Source organism: Populus nigra, chromosome 5 (assembly GCF_951802175.1).
Source record: "Populus nigra chromosome 5, ddPopNigr1.1, whole genome shotgun sequence".
Taxonomy (NCBI): Eukaryota; Viridiplantae; Streptophyta; class Magnoliopsida; order Malpighiales; family Salicaceae; genus Populus; species Populus nigra.
The window spans coordinates 22,636,978-22,649,458 of record NC_084856.1 but is presented as its reverse complement, the minus strand read 5'-3'; the positions used below and the strand labels follow the sequence as shown (position 1 = coordinate 22,649,458).

Genomic DNA, 12,481 nt, shown 5'->3' with positions numbered 1-12,481 from the left:
CTCGAACTTTCCTATCTCACAACCATCCCCTCGTTCTCAAAGATATTTTCTTCTCTCTCTGCAAACCCACAAAGGACACAAACAGCCCTTTATAGCTTCAGTTCTCTGCACATCCCCGAGACAAAACAGAAGAAACAAGGCAATCTTCTCCTTCTATGGCCTAAGTTCTTCCTCCTTTCTTGTTTCTTTGCTATGCTCGCTATACGAATTCTTTGACGACTGCGAGGCTTACGGTTTACCGTTTTGTGAAAATTACTAGTATTTAAGCAACATGGATCGAGAAGGAGGGTCCAAGGGCGGATCTTGTTACTACACGGTTCTTGGGATTCGTAGGGATGCCTCCTTCTCTGATATCCGCTCTGCTTACCGAAAACTTGCCATGGTAAATCCATGAATTTAAAAACAGCCCACGTTTTGACCCTCCTTGCTGATTTATGATTTACCCTTCTAGCAAAATCTTTTGACTTTTTTTTTTAATTGTTACAGAAATGGCATCCTGATAAGTGGGCTCAAAATCCAGGTGTCGCCGGAGAGGCAAAACGGCGGTTTCAGCAAATTCAAGAGGCTTATTCCGGTGAGTTTGAGGGTGTTAATTGGGTGTCAGAGTTGTGTTCTTGAACGGAGGGTGATTATGGTTGATGGGTTCTTGCAGTTTTATCTGATCAATCGAAGAAATCAATGTACGATGCTGGGCTTTACGATCCTCTAGAGGAAGAAGACGAGGTCTGTCTAAAAATATCTTCTCATTCTTACGAGGCCGAACAAACGGTGTCGTTTTTAGTTTATGGTTTGTGGTGGTTAATGATTGACTTTGCATATTCACTTTCCTGCTTGTGTGGGGTAATTGAGGTCCTAAAGGCAATTTCCTGTGGCACTTTGGTAAATATGGTGCTTGCTAAATATTTTATTAAAAAAATGTTAGCAATACGTGAAAGGATGCAATGTATATATAATGCTTTCTTAAGAATTAAAAGAACATAATCTCATTTTATGGTAAAAATTTGGGTGTAGGAAAATTACAGTGTTTGCAAGTATGTTAGTTTTTTTTAGTTACGTTTCACATTAAAAACACATAAAATATACAGTTTTTTTGTGTGTTTTTCTCAATGGTAATAATGCTTTGATTATCTAAAAAATAGAGAAAAAAATCTAAAAAAACATTTTTAAAAAGTATATACATCGTATACCAAACATATAAATTTATAGTTTTTATTAAACTTGTTTTCTATTAATTGTTGATATTTCTTGGTTTAGGTTCATTAATTCCAATACCTTTGACCGTATGTCCGAATTTTTTTAATTTCTCAAACCAGGAATTTTGTGATTTTATGCAAGAGATGATCTCCATGATGAACAATGTGAAAGACGAGGTATGAAGTTCACTTTCCTGTTTTGCCCCCGTTTATGTAAATGTTAGTGTTTGTTCACTGGCCCGTTTGAGAAGGGTATAATGGTAAACCTGACCTGCCGACAGGGTGTTGAATATTCCAGGGAGATAGTTTTGAGGATCTGCAGAAGATGTTTGTGGAAATGGTTGGTGGCAACGGTGCGAGCTTCGATCTGAATGATGATGCAGCGAGTAAGAAGAGGGCACGTGTCAGCACATCGAAAGGTAATGCGGCGAAGCGCAGCACCTCCTGCTGTTGATGCGTGAATCCTAGTGGATCGCCAACCACATCTTTGATTTACCCCTTTTTTTTAATCTGTCGTGCCCTTTTGGTTTTAAAATCTTGGTCCCAAACTAAAGAAAAAAAAAAATCTAATTGGGGTTTCTTGGGAAATCTGGTGTTTATTGGGGGCTAGTTTAGGTAACAGGGTAATTTGTTCTTAACTTGGAAGGCTTGCGATGATACTAGATTGAATAAAAATCTCTTCACCTTGTTTCTGTTACTGTCTATGTATATATATTTCTTGTGCTGTAATTGGCCTTATTACGTACCTTTTTTTTATGAGCAATTGTCCTTGCCAACATGAGACCACGTGGGCATCCAATTCCATTTTAAAGCTCGCAATTAGGCCATAGAGCATGGGAGTGATATTGTGGAAATAATTGTTTTTTATAATTTTTTAAAATAAAAAATTATTAAAATAATGTTTTATTTTTTACATTAACTAGTCAAAACAATTCAAAAATTATATATATAAAAATAATGTTTTTTAAAGTGTAGTGCCACCTCAAAGCTATGGGTTGAAGGCAATTTAATTTAATTTGAACTCCACACTTGTTTTGGTTAAAAAAAAAACCGTTTATGAGACCAATCAATTATTCTATCATTTCAATAATGCAATGAGGTATAGGATGCGGGTTGGTTAGGTGGACTTTTAATTTTTAATTTTCTATTTTAAGGATATTGCTAAATTCTAGATCTGCCCACACTAGAAAGCCAAGGCCATTGAAAATGCTGAGGTCCATTTTGTTCATCTCATGGTGTGGCGTGCAAAAGCTTTCACAGGGTCCATGGGTAATGGTGGTCTGTATGACAGCACTGCTGCTGTAATGCAGTTAGGTACTTTAATACCGTGCCTGTAGTGGCTGGATGCTTCTAGTTCTTGCAACTTGTTAACTTATAAAGGATATTCGTCTCTGGCTTGCTTTTTTTTTTTTCAAGCTTTTGTTATTTTTATTTTTATTTTTATTAATGTGATTGTCCAGGTTAATTTATGTATATCTTAATTAATTTTATAAATTTTAAAGTTAATAAATATAAACTTTTAATAATCTTAAGATTTATAAGACTTCAACTAATGATTTTTAAAAAATTAAATTTAAAAACTGAACAATTAAATTAGATATTTAACTTATTATTTTTCCTTTTTACACAAAGGGGTGGTGGTTGTCTTACGGTGGAAGATTTTTAATGGGGAGTTCAAGTGGGCTGCGGCAACTAGGAGATTTTTTTGCTAACACCTGCAAGTTGCATTGTGTATTGCCGGGGAGATTAGGGGCGAGTGGCAGTTCAAGATTTTTCTTTTTTTTTAACCATTTAAAAAATATTTTTCAATTACACAAAAAGATTTTAAAAAAATTGAGGGTGAGAAAAACATTAATTATAGGGGTAATTTTTTTTAATTAGAGAGTAGCTTTAATAAAAAAGAAAAAAAAAGGGCAAGATTTTTCGCAATTAACACATCAATTATCGTTAATTAAAATAAAGTACTAAGATTTTTGCCAATTTTCTGAATTAAAAGAAAAGGGTTTACTTTAAAAAAAAAAAAGTAAAAAAAGTGATGGTCCAATTAGACCAGCCCATTAAGCCATTTTGGATCTAGACAGCACCGACCCGTTATCTTTTTCACTGCCGGGAGAGGGAGGTAGTCGCTGCTCTGTGAAACCAGCCTCACGCTGTACCCTCCACTCTAGGAGCCATGACACCCCCATGTCTTCACTAGGATGACATGGTTCAACTCCTGGCTTCAAACAGACAGGCCAGAATCAAGCAGATCCAGACCCAACCATATGACCCGAATCAATGTTCCTATCACCTCTTAGCACCCACTTGGGTTACAAGCCCACGTTACCAGGCTCAGCTGATTGGCAGGTGGATCGATGAGGTTTCTAATGTTTTGATGTTATTTCTTTGATTCCGATGTGGGATTGCTTTCTCTCTTTTTCGGGAGTCCATCATGCTTGACTCTCATTTTACATCAAATCACAAATGAGATGGGGAAATCTGGGCCGTAAAAATACTATATTGAAAACGAAAAGGATAAGAAGTTCAATAAAAATTAAATTGAACGTGTTGTTATTGGTTTAGATCAAACATAAACAAAACAATTCAAAAAAAATTATATAAATTATGAGATCGGGATAAAACCATAGAAAACACTTGAAGATAATCACAATATTAATATTAAAAAAAGATCAATACAAAACTATTAGACTATGTGAACCTGAATCTCCTACAAATTAAAAACTGAAAGATGAAATTAATAAAAAATAAATTATACAAAAATATCTAAAAAAATAAGGGTGAAAAAAAAATTAATTAGAAGGATAAAAAAATTTCAATTAGAGAGTTAAATTAAATTGAAAAATAGTTTTAATAAAAGGAAAAACAAAACAAAAAAATGAGGGTTAAACTAAAAAAAAAATATAACAACAGAAAAATTGATTGAATGATAAAATTGAAATATAAAAAAACTTTAACAAAAATGCCAAGGAAATTATTTTTTTTAAGAAAAACAAGGACTGAAATTAAAAAACAAAACATGTGAGAAATTGTAATTGAATGACTACATTGAAAAAAAAAACTTCTATAAAAGGAATAAAAACAAAATTAAAAATTAAAAGAATGAGGACTAAAAAAATATATATGGGAAATTGTAATTGAAAGACTAAATTGAAAAAAAAAACTTTTATAAATAAAAAAGGAATGAAATAAAAAATTAAGAGAATGAATAATAAAATTGAAAAGTAAAAAAATAAAAAGGACAATGAAATACATTACTTGTAATGAGATAGAAAAGAAAAAAAATCAAATGTTTACTATGACAATTCAACTATTATAAGCTGTCATGCACCACTTCACATGAAACAAAACACGATGACACGTTTAGAAAGAAAACAAAAGGTCAATTTTGATCACTGGGGTGCCACACACATTGTCTGGATGATAAAAACAACACCTACTCGACCTGGCATATGACAGGTTTTTTGAATTAAAAATATTACTCTAGTGTTAAATTACTACTTTATCCTCGTGAAAACCAACAATTGACAACAAAATTGGAGCTAGAAGACTCTAATCCCCATGATCCAATGCATTAAATTTATTGGATTGATACATTTTATAATTCACTTGTATACAAAAAACCAAGAATACCTATGTATTGTGACTCGAAACATTTTTTTAGTTCTTAGGGATAATTTTGTTATTTTATTACTTATAAAAATATTGTACTGACAAAAATACTTTCACTTGTACCAATAATAATGAATAATCAAGAGGTTTGTTTTCTCCATGATCTCAAGTTCAAGCCCTATAGTTGCTCATATAATGGCCACTGGAGGCTTATATGATCGTTAACTTCAGGGCCTGTGGAATTAGTTAAGATGCGCGCAAGCTGACCCGGACACTCACGTTAAATTAAAAAAAAAATAATGAATGACCTGTATAAAAATATTAAGATACCCCTAATTTAAATTTAAAGACAAGTAATTTTTTTTACCAAGGCCGTAGAAGTCAGTTTATTATAGCATTACACTAAATCTATGACCACAGTGAATCCTCAATGAAAATTAGTATATTTGTTATTATTAATTAACGTGGGATATTCTTTTATTTTCATTTGCAAAGACGGTACCTTGTCCATGCTTGTCACTCGTTTCAAGTTTATCAATGGTTTTTTTTTAAAAAAGAAAAAAGGGAACGCGCGGATGGCCATGTACGTCTGGCATTACAAAAATCCCAGCCTCAGACGATTAGACTAGCTTAAGTTTTTGTTGGGCCCTGGGAAGCTGCATCTCGAAGCCCACTGGTCCATCTACTCAACCAACCACTTTCAGGCCCAAGACATTTAACATGTGAATTTATTGATGGTTTTATAAAATATTTTTTATTTAAAAAAATATATAAAAATAATATATTTTTTTATTTTTTAAAAATTATTTTTTATTTCAGTTCATCAAAATAATTTAAAATATTAAAAAAATATTAATTTAAAATAAAAAGGTTAAGGGTTATTGGATTAATCCATATACCAATGATTAATTATTTTAATTAAAATAATATTTTTTTTATTTTAAAAAATATTTTTCTTTTAAATTAACTCTATCGAGTTTTGATAGAATATAACCACATTAATTAAATCATCAAAGATCTAATAATTTCAATCGTATTTCAATCATTTTAGTTTTTTTCTTGGAGCATACATCTTGTGTAATTGTCTCTTAAAACCAACCTTCTAGTGTCTAGTGAAAGGTTGAGACCTGAGAGGTACAGTATCCTTGTCCGAGGATAAAAAGAACAGAGTTTTGAAAATTCCAAGAGCTAATCTCATTTTCAGACTGGACAAACGGTAAACTACAAACCACCCCTCCAAGTTTCAGATTTCTTAGTTCCTCCCCAAACTCTTGAAAACCACCTCTCTTTTAAGGCTGTACATTTACTTTCATATGTTATACTACGTGGCTTAATATAATTCGTTAATTCTGATTATTTTTGCAACATTTCCTTAAATTCTGGTATTAAAAATGGTATGCATTTCACTAAGACAAATTTATAGTTTAAATAGATATTGGCATAACCTCAAAGCTATATGAAGATTTAATTATAGTTATAAAAACTGATACAAGATTTACTTGATTTAACATTGTGATTATTGTTAATGTAATTAACCTAGATCAACCCATGTTATTTAAATGAATTTCATTTAAATATTTTAGTTCTATGGCTCTCATATTGTGACCTGCACAAATCATTATACATAAAATATATTTTTTATTATTATTTTAAAACTCAAATCACTTATGTGGATCAAACTCAGGTTGCTTAATGACTTGGGCTTGATGTGATCCAAACTCATCCATCAATCTGTTCACTCTTTTTTTTAATTCTTTTATGGTCAAAAGAATGTTCTTTTTATTTTGTTTTAAAAAATTAGGATTGATCACCCTCCTGATTTGTGATGAAAACTCGCTCCAAGTTGGATTTTAAAACAACAATTATTTCACCTCCGGAAACGGCATCGTTTTAAGCAGATGCAAATGCAAGACCCACCGCCACCGCTACCTTGCAGGTAGGCCATCACTTTTCTCCCTTCACTTTCAAAATTCAAATCAACTCGACTAATGGCACATCTCGTAATACAATCACGATCCAAGACCAATTTCTAACCAAACCCTATATATAAATACCTCTCTCCCACATCCCCCTCTCTCTCTAACTTTCAAAAATCAAACAAAAACCTCAAATCCCCATTTCTCTCTCTCTCTAAAACCCTCAGTTGATTGTTTGATTTATCGCGTGGTCACTCAATCAAGTCGCCAATCCAAAATAATCATCTAATTATTTATTCAATTAATCTAAAACGATGTCGTTGAGGCCGAGCGCTAGGACTGAGGTCCGCCGTAACAGGTACAAGGTGGCGGTGGATGCCGATGAGGGACGGCGGAGGAGAGAGGATAACATGGTGGAGATCCGTAAGAATCGGAGAGAAGAGAGTCTTCAAAAGAAGAGACGTGAAGGACTTCAGGCACAAGCCATCCCTGCTGCTCTTCACTCTTCCGCTGCTGAGAAAAAGGTTAGTTTCGTAATTCCATGGTTCATTGTTCTGGCTTTTAGTTGTTATTCGATTCAGTGTCTCTGTGTGTAGGGTTTGAGAGAAATTAGGTTTATTTATTTAATTTTGTTTTGATAGTGAAATTTAATTATCTGCTGTTGCTTGGATGGTTAAGATTGGGAGGAATTGGTTGCTGGTAGTTCGGTTTCAGTTTCGCTCTGCCCGGCTGGAGCTTTACAGTGTGTAAGCTTTGTCAGAATTAGGATTTAGTTTGAGTTGGCGTTGGAGTTTTGATGAATGGATTGAATTTTATTGGTTTGGTTTGTGAACTGTGAGTTGGTTGAATGGGTTATGCATTTGATGGTGTGTAGTCTTGTGGAATTGTCTGTTCTGAGAATTGGTTAATTCTGGTTTGGTGATTCTAATTGCGTTAACACTTTAGCTTTTGAGGGTTTAGACTTTAGATGGTGGATTCTCGTGATTTAGGTGAAATTCAATTACATTATTGTTTTTATTTTCGAATTGGTTTAGTTTTGGTGTATTCTTAAAGATGTATCAGTTTTGATTTATTCTCTATATGTTGGAATTGGTTGACAGCAGTTGGAACATCTGCCATCAATGGTTGCGGGTGTTTGGTCTGAAGATGGTAATCTGCAACTGGAGGCGACCACTCAGTTCAGGAAATTACTTTCAATTGGTGAGAAACTGCTTCCTGCAGTGTATTTCATAATAGTATCAATGCTATTTGCATAACATGTTTCTGTTGTCAATTTCTGTTACCAGAGCGCAGCCCGCCTATAGAGGAAGTTATACAAGCTGGTGTCGTTCCTCGATTTGTTCAATTTCTTATGAGGGAGGATTTCCCACAACTGCAGGTATCATAGATGCCTTCAACTATACCCTTTCTTTCTTTTTTCATTTTTTTTGTGGTTGTATATACCAAAGAATTCAGTTGGGTGAAAATTACTGTAGTTCGAAGCTGCTTGGGCTCTCACAAACATTGCTTCTGGGACATCAGAGAACACCAAGGTGGTGATTGATCATGGAGCCGTCCCTATATTTGTACAACTTCTTGGTTCTCCAAGTGATGATGTTCGTGAGCAGGTATAAAAATAGAACATGACCAGCATTAACTGGTTTAATTTTCTTTTGCTTTATATTTTTTTAGGCTTGGCTTAGGTCTTAATGATGTTGTTCAGTGTGCATGAACTTGGCTTTTATTAATTAACAGCTGCAAGTAGTTATCATGCTAGATAATAGTGACCATTCTCCTTCCTTAACTTTTTCAATGCGTAGGCTGTGTGGGCATTGGGAAATGTTGCTGGAGATTCTCCTAGATGCCGTGATCTTGTCCTTGGCCATGGAGCTTTGATTCCTTTGCTGGCACAATTAAACGAGAATGCCAAGCTTTCCATGCTCAGAAATGCTACATGGACGCTCTCAAACTTTTGTCGAGGCAAGCCACAACCTCCTTTTGATCAGGTTTGATTAATTATTGGAGCGCTTTACTTATTTTTAACCTGATATGCAAAAAAATCAATGTTCCACGCTTCATTTGTTGTCACATGATAATGCCCTTGCTAGTTAATTTTTTTGATAGTCACGAGGGATGCAGGGAATTATTTCTGTGTAGCATTGTTGTCTTGAATGATTGATGTCTATAACATTTTATGCGATGGTTCTTATGCCATAGTGTTGTTGTCTTCTTGTTGTAATTTCATTTAATAGGTTAAGCCTGCACTTCCAGCTCTTGCTCGCCTTATTCACTCTAACGATGAGGAAGTCTTAACTGATGCATGTTGGGCACTCTCATATCTCTCTGATGGTACGAATGACAAAATTCAAGCTGTCATTGAAGCAGGAGTATGTCCACGGCTAATTGAGCTTTTGCTGTAAGTATTAAATTCTTTTTGACTGATCACTGTTATACATGGTTGTGGGACTTGCAATTTTAATTCATTTGTTATGCGCCCAAATTCATAACTTTTCTGGCCTATTTCAGGCATCCATCTCCTTCGGTCCTGATTCCTGCTCTTCGCACTGTTGGAAATATTGTCACTGGGGATGATATGCAGACACAGGTATGTAGCACTTTTTAGGTTTGCTTTTCTGTAATGTGCGAAAAAGGTTCATTATTTTGCTATCTCATGTTACAACTAGAAAATTCTTTTATTTGAGATATTGGCTCTGTCTTAGCACTCCTTTTAGCACCTCAATGACATCCCAGATGGAGTTAGTAAGGATTCAATATAATAGGTGTAGCATGTACTCCACTTCCACCCCTGTATTTGATGGAACCTAAGGTTATGATGAGTTTGTGGCCTAGATCAAAATACATTTTATCTGTAGCAATTGCTTAAACAGCTATACCTTGTAGGTTACTGTGAATTATTAACTATACTTCATTTTCATCATATCAATCCAGTCAAGTTTACTAAATAATTCCAGAGTGTTGGACAATAGGTTTTTCAACATATCAACTCATTTTGGTTATATAGCAGCTCCACTTATCTTGATAATAGAGAGGAAATTTGTTTTTGAAGCACTACACATTTCGATGAAAATGGTAAAGTAGTAGGCTTGTTATATATTGAAGGGGCAAGGAGCAGGTATGGTTATAAGCAAAATATAGTTGGCGGAGATGGAATTAGGAGTGTCTCTTCTTATCTCATAGTTGTGAAAAAAAGAATTGAATTTTATTATTTTCTGTTATTGGGCTATTCATTAGGAATGTGCATGTAGATGCTTACCATTCTAAGTAGAGATTTGTTTGTCCGAGATGCTAATGTTGTTCTGCTACCATGTAGTGTATTATCAATCATCAATCACTGCCTTGCCTTTTGAACTTGTTGACCAACAATTATAAGAAGAGCATCAAGAAGGAAGCTTGTTGGACCATCTCTAATATAACAGCTGGAAACAAAGAGCAGATCCAGGTAAACCAGATACACTTGTTGGTAACATTTGTTTCTTCAATTGCATTGATTTAGTCTGGACGAGGACTTGGTTTTCTGCACAACTTATTCATGAAATATTTCAGGCTGTAATTGAGGCTAATCTTATTGGTCCACTTGTACATCTGCTTCAAAATGCTGAGTTTGACATCAAGAAAGAGTCTGCATGGGCAATTTCAAACGCTACATCTGGTGGTACTCATGAACAAATCAAGTAAGCAGTAACCTTACACAGTTTGAAAAATATGTTTTCAAGTTGTAGTGTGTCTCAATGAGCCTGCTCATCTGTGTGTACTCTGTACAGGTACCTTGTTAGCCAGGGTTGTATCAAGCCCTTATGTGACCTTCTCATTTGCCCTGATCCAAGAATTGTAACAGTCTGTTTAGAAGGCCTTGAAAACATCTTAAAGGTAGGAGAAGCCGACAAGAATGTGAGTGACACTGGAGGTGTAAATCTTTATGCTCAGATGATTGATGATGCTGAAGGATTAGAGAAAATTGAGAATCTACAGTCTCATGACAACTCAGAGATATATGAGAAGGCAGTGAAGATTCTCGAAACATATTGGTTGGAGGAGGATGATGAGACAATGCCACCAGGTGATGCTTCCCAATCTGGGTTCCAATTTGGAGGCGACGCTCCTGCTGTTCCCTCTGGTGGATTTAACTTCGGCTAAAGGTATATATTATGATGGTTCATATTCTAGTAACCCTAGCCCACTTTTGGTGATCAGAATGGAGAGCCAATGGGCATCTTTCTTTGCTACCCAAAACGTCCCAAAAAATGAAAATATTTTTTCAGCACTCAATGATGTATTATTGATTGCAGGAGTTTTAGCTGCTGCTCCATTGAAGTGTGGTGAGATGGTTCAGGTCAGATGTCTTGGTGTCTCAGTGATGAGATTGTTGTCAGGTTCAGGTCAGGTGTCTTGGCGTCATGTCTGGTCTATCTCCGGTCCCGGGCGAGAGGGTGTTGGACTGGCTTGGGTCTTACCAAGGCCGGGAGAGAGAAATGTGGTTGGTGGCATGATTGACCTTGGGTATTCATGTCTAGAATATTTTGGGAAACCTGAGTTCATTTTAAAAGTAGTTGTCCTAGGAGATTGGGCTCTCTTATAAAACGGATGTTGAGTCTTTTTTCGTTTAAAAATATTCTTCTTTTGTCCCCGTCGTCGTCCCAGCAGCTGTAAATCTCATCTCTTCTTCTCTTTCAACAGTTTGCTGATTTTGGCACTCACAAAATCTTTACATTGCCATGCTTGTATTTACAAGCTATGTTGGAATGATGTTTCCTTTGCACTGCAAGAGTCGGTTGCAAAGATTTTCTTTTCTATAAGTGAGTCTATCCGTTATCTAGGGTTTGGACCATTTGCAGGGTCAAAAACTCAATGTTGAAATAACTACACTAATTGATATTAGGACAACCTTAAGAATAGATCCTGATCAGATCATCATTTGAAACACCCTTAAATTTGATTAGTGATGTCAAATCTCTACTCCTTATGATGGCAAGAACTAGAGCACACAGTAATGTTGCTGTTAGACATCAAAATTTAGCTCTGCCCAAATGAGAAAACATCACTTCAACATAAATGCAAGCGTCACTCGTTAGCATTAACAGAAAGTAGAGTGCCTTTGTCTTCAAATAAACAAATCCTAAACAGCTTTTGTGTTTTAAGACAGAAAACATCATAGACACGAAATTTGACATAGAAGATACAAGATTTAGCCATGTATGGAGGAGGGTTACCTTGATGTCTCGTCAACCCGAGTCTGGTGAAAAGGAAAAAAACAGGTTACTTTACCACTAACCACACTGTTTCATAATTATTTTCTCAAGTAAAAGATAAGGTTGGCCTCACCTGACTCTTGATCCTACCCTTAAGCCAGGTTGACCCTCATTTGAAATCTTATTACTGTAACTCTTATAACTATAATGAGAACGAACACTAATTCAACACTGAGGATTAAGGTATTTTTAACATTAAAAATTTAATAGTTAGCCTCGAGTGCATCACAAATAGAATTTTGTTAAAATTTAATATTTTTTTTATATGATTATGTTAAAAATAATTTTTTTAAAAAATAAAAAATATTATTTTAATATATTTCTAAAAAAACCCATAATTACAGCAACATGGAAAAAAAACACCATAAGCCTGAGCCCAAATTACACTACACAAAGGCCGGGCTTTCAAATATTACAATCACATTGTAACATGCAATTATATTACAAGCGCTAAAAGTTTATCCTAACTTTAACTAGGGTTTTTTATTAAAAAAATAAAACTCAAGAGATGGTATAT

General features: G+C 34.8%; 2 protein-coding genes across 3 annotated transcripts; both read left to right on the top strand.

Moving 5' to 3' along the window:
• LOC133693579 (uncharacterized) lies at positions 1-1,890 on the top strand. The gene is made up of 5 exons (XM_062114814.1): positions 1-382; positions 487-574; positions 653-723; positions 1,314-1,370; positions 1,492-1,890. The coding sequence occupies exons 1-5, from the start codon at positions 272-274 to the stop codon at positions 1,645-1,647; spliced, it is 483 nt and encodes a 160-aa protein (XP_061970798.1). The 5' UTR covers positions 1-271; the 3' UTR covers positions 1,648-1,890.
• A 4,980-nt stretch (positions 1,891-6,870) lies between these two features.
• On the top strand, positions 6,871-11,511 carry LOC133694959 (importin subunit alpha-2-like). 2 transcript variants are annotated; one of them, XM_062116657.1, is made up of 11 exons: positions 6,871-7,242; positions 7,819-7,918; positions 8,005-8,096; positions 8,194-8,325; positions 8,518-8,703; positions 8,950-9,113; positions 9,224-9,302; positions 10,029-10,157; positions 10,262-10,389; positions 10,480-10,854; positions 11,005-11,511. In XM_062116657.1, exons 1-10 carry the CDS (start codon positions 7,033-7,035, stop codon positions 10,850-10,852), a joined length of 1,593 nt encoding a protein of 530 aa, XP_061972641.1. In that variant the 5' UTR covers positions 6,871-7,032; the 3' UTR covers positions 10,853-10,854; positions 11,005-11,511. The 2 variants fall into 2 exon arrangements, with proteins under 2 accessions (XP_061972641.1, XP_061972642.1); XM_062116658.1 differs by having other exon boundaries at positions 6,872-7,242; positions 7,822-7,918.
• Positions 11,512-12,481: the final 970 nt, after the last annotated feature.

Bases quoted from the DNA above. Each gene is read 5' to 3' on its own strand.
- LOC133694959 (XM_062116657.1), top strand. From the start codon at position 7,033: ATGTCGTTGAGGCCGAGCGCTAGGACTGAGGTCCGCCGTAACAGGTAC. The intron at 7,919-8,004 runs GTGAGAAACTGC...TTCTGTTACCAG, and splicing joins CAGGAAATTACTTTCAATTG to AGCGCAGCCCGCCTATAGAG. The intron at 8,097-8,193 runs GTATCATAGATG...AAATTACTGTAG, and splicing joins AGGATTTCCCACAACTGCAG to TTCGAAGCTGCTTGGGCTCT.
- LOC133693579 (XM_062114814.1), top strand. From the start codon at position 272: ATGGATCGAGAAGGAGGGTCCAAGGGCGGATCTTGTTACTACACGGTT. The intron at 383-486 runs GTAAATCCATGA...TAATTGTTACAG, and splicing joins CTTACCGAAAACTTGCCATG to AAATGGCATCCTGATAAGTG. The intron at 724-1,313 runs GTCTGTCTAAAA...TTCTCAAACCAG, and splicing joins CTCTAGAGGAAGAAGACGAG to GAATTTTGTGATTTTATGCA.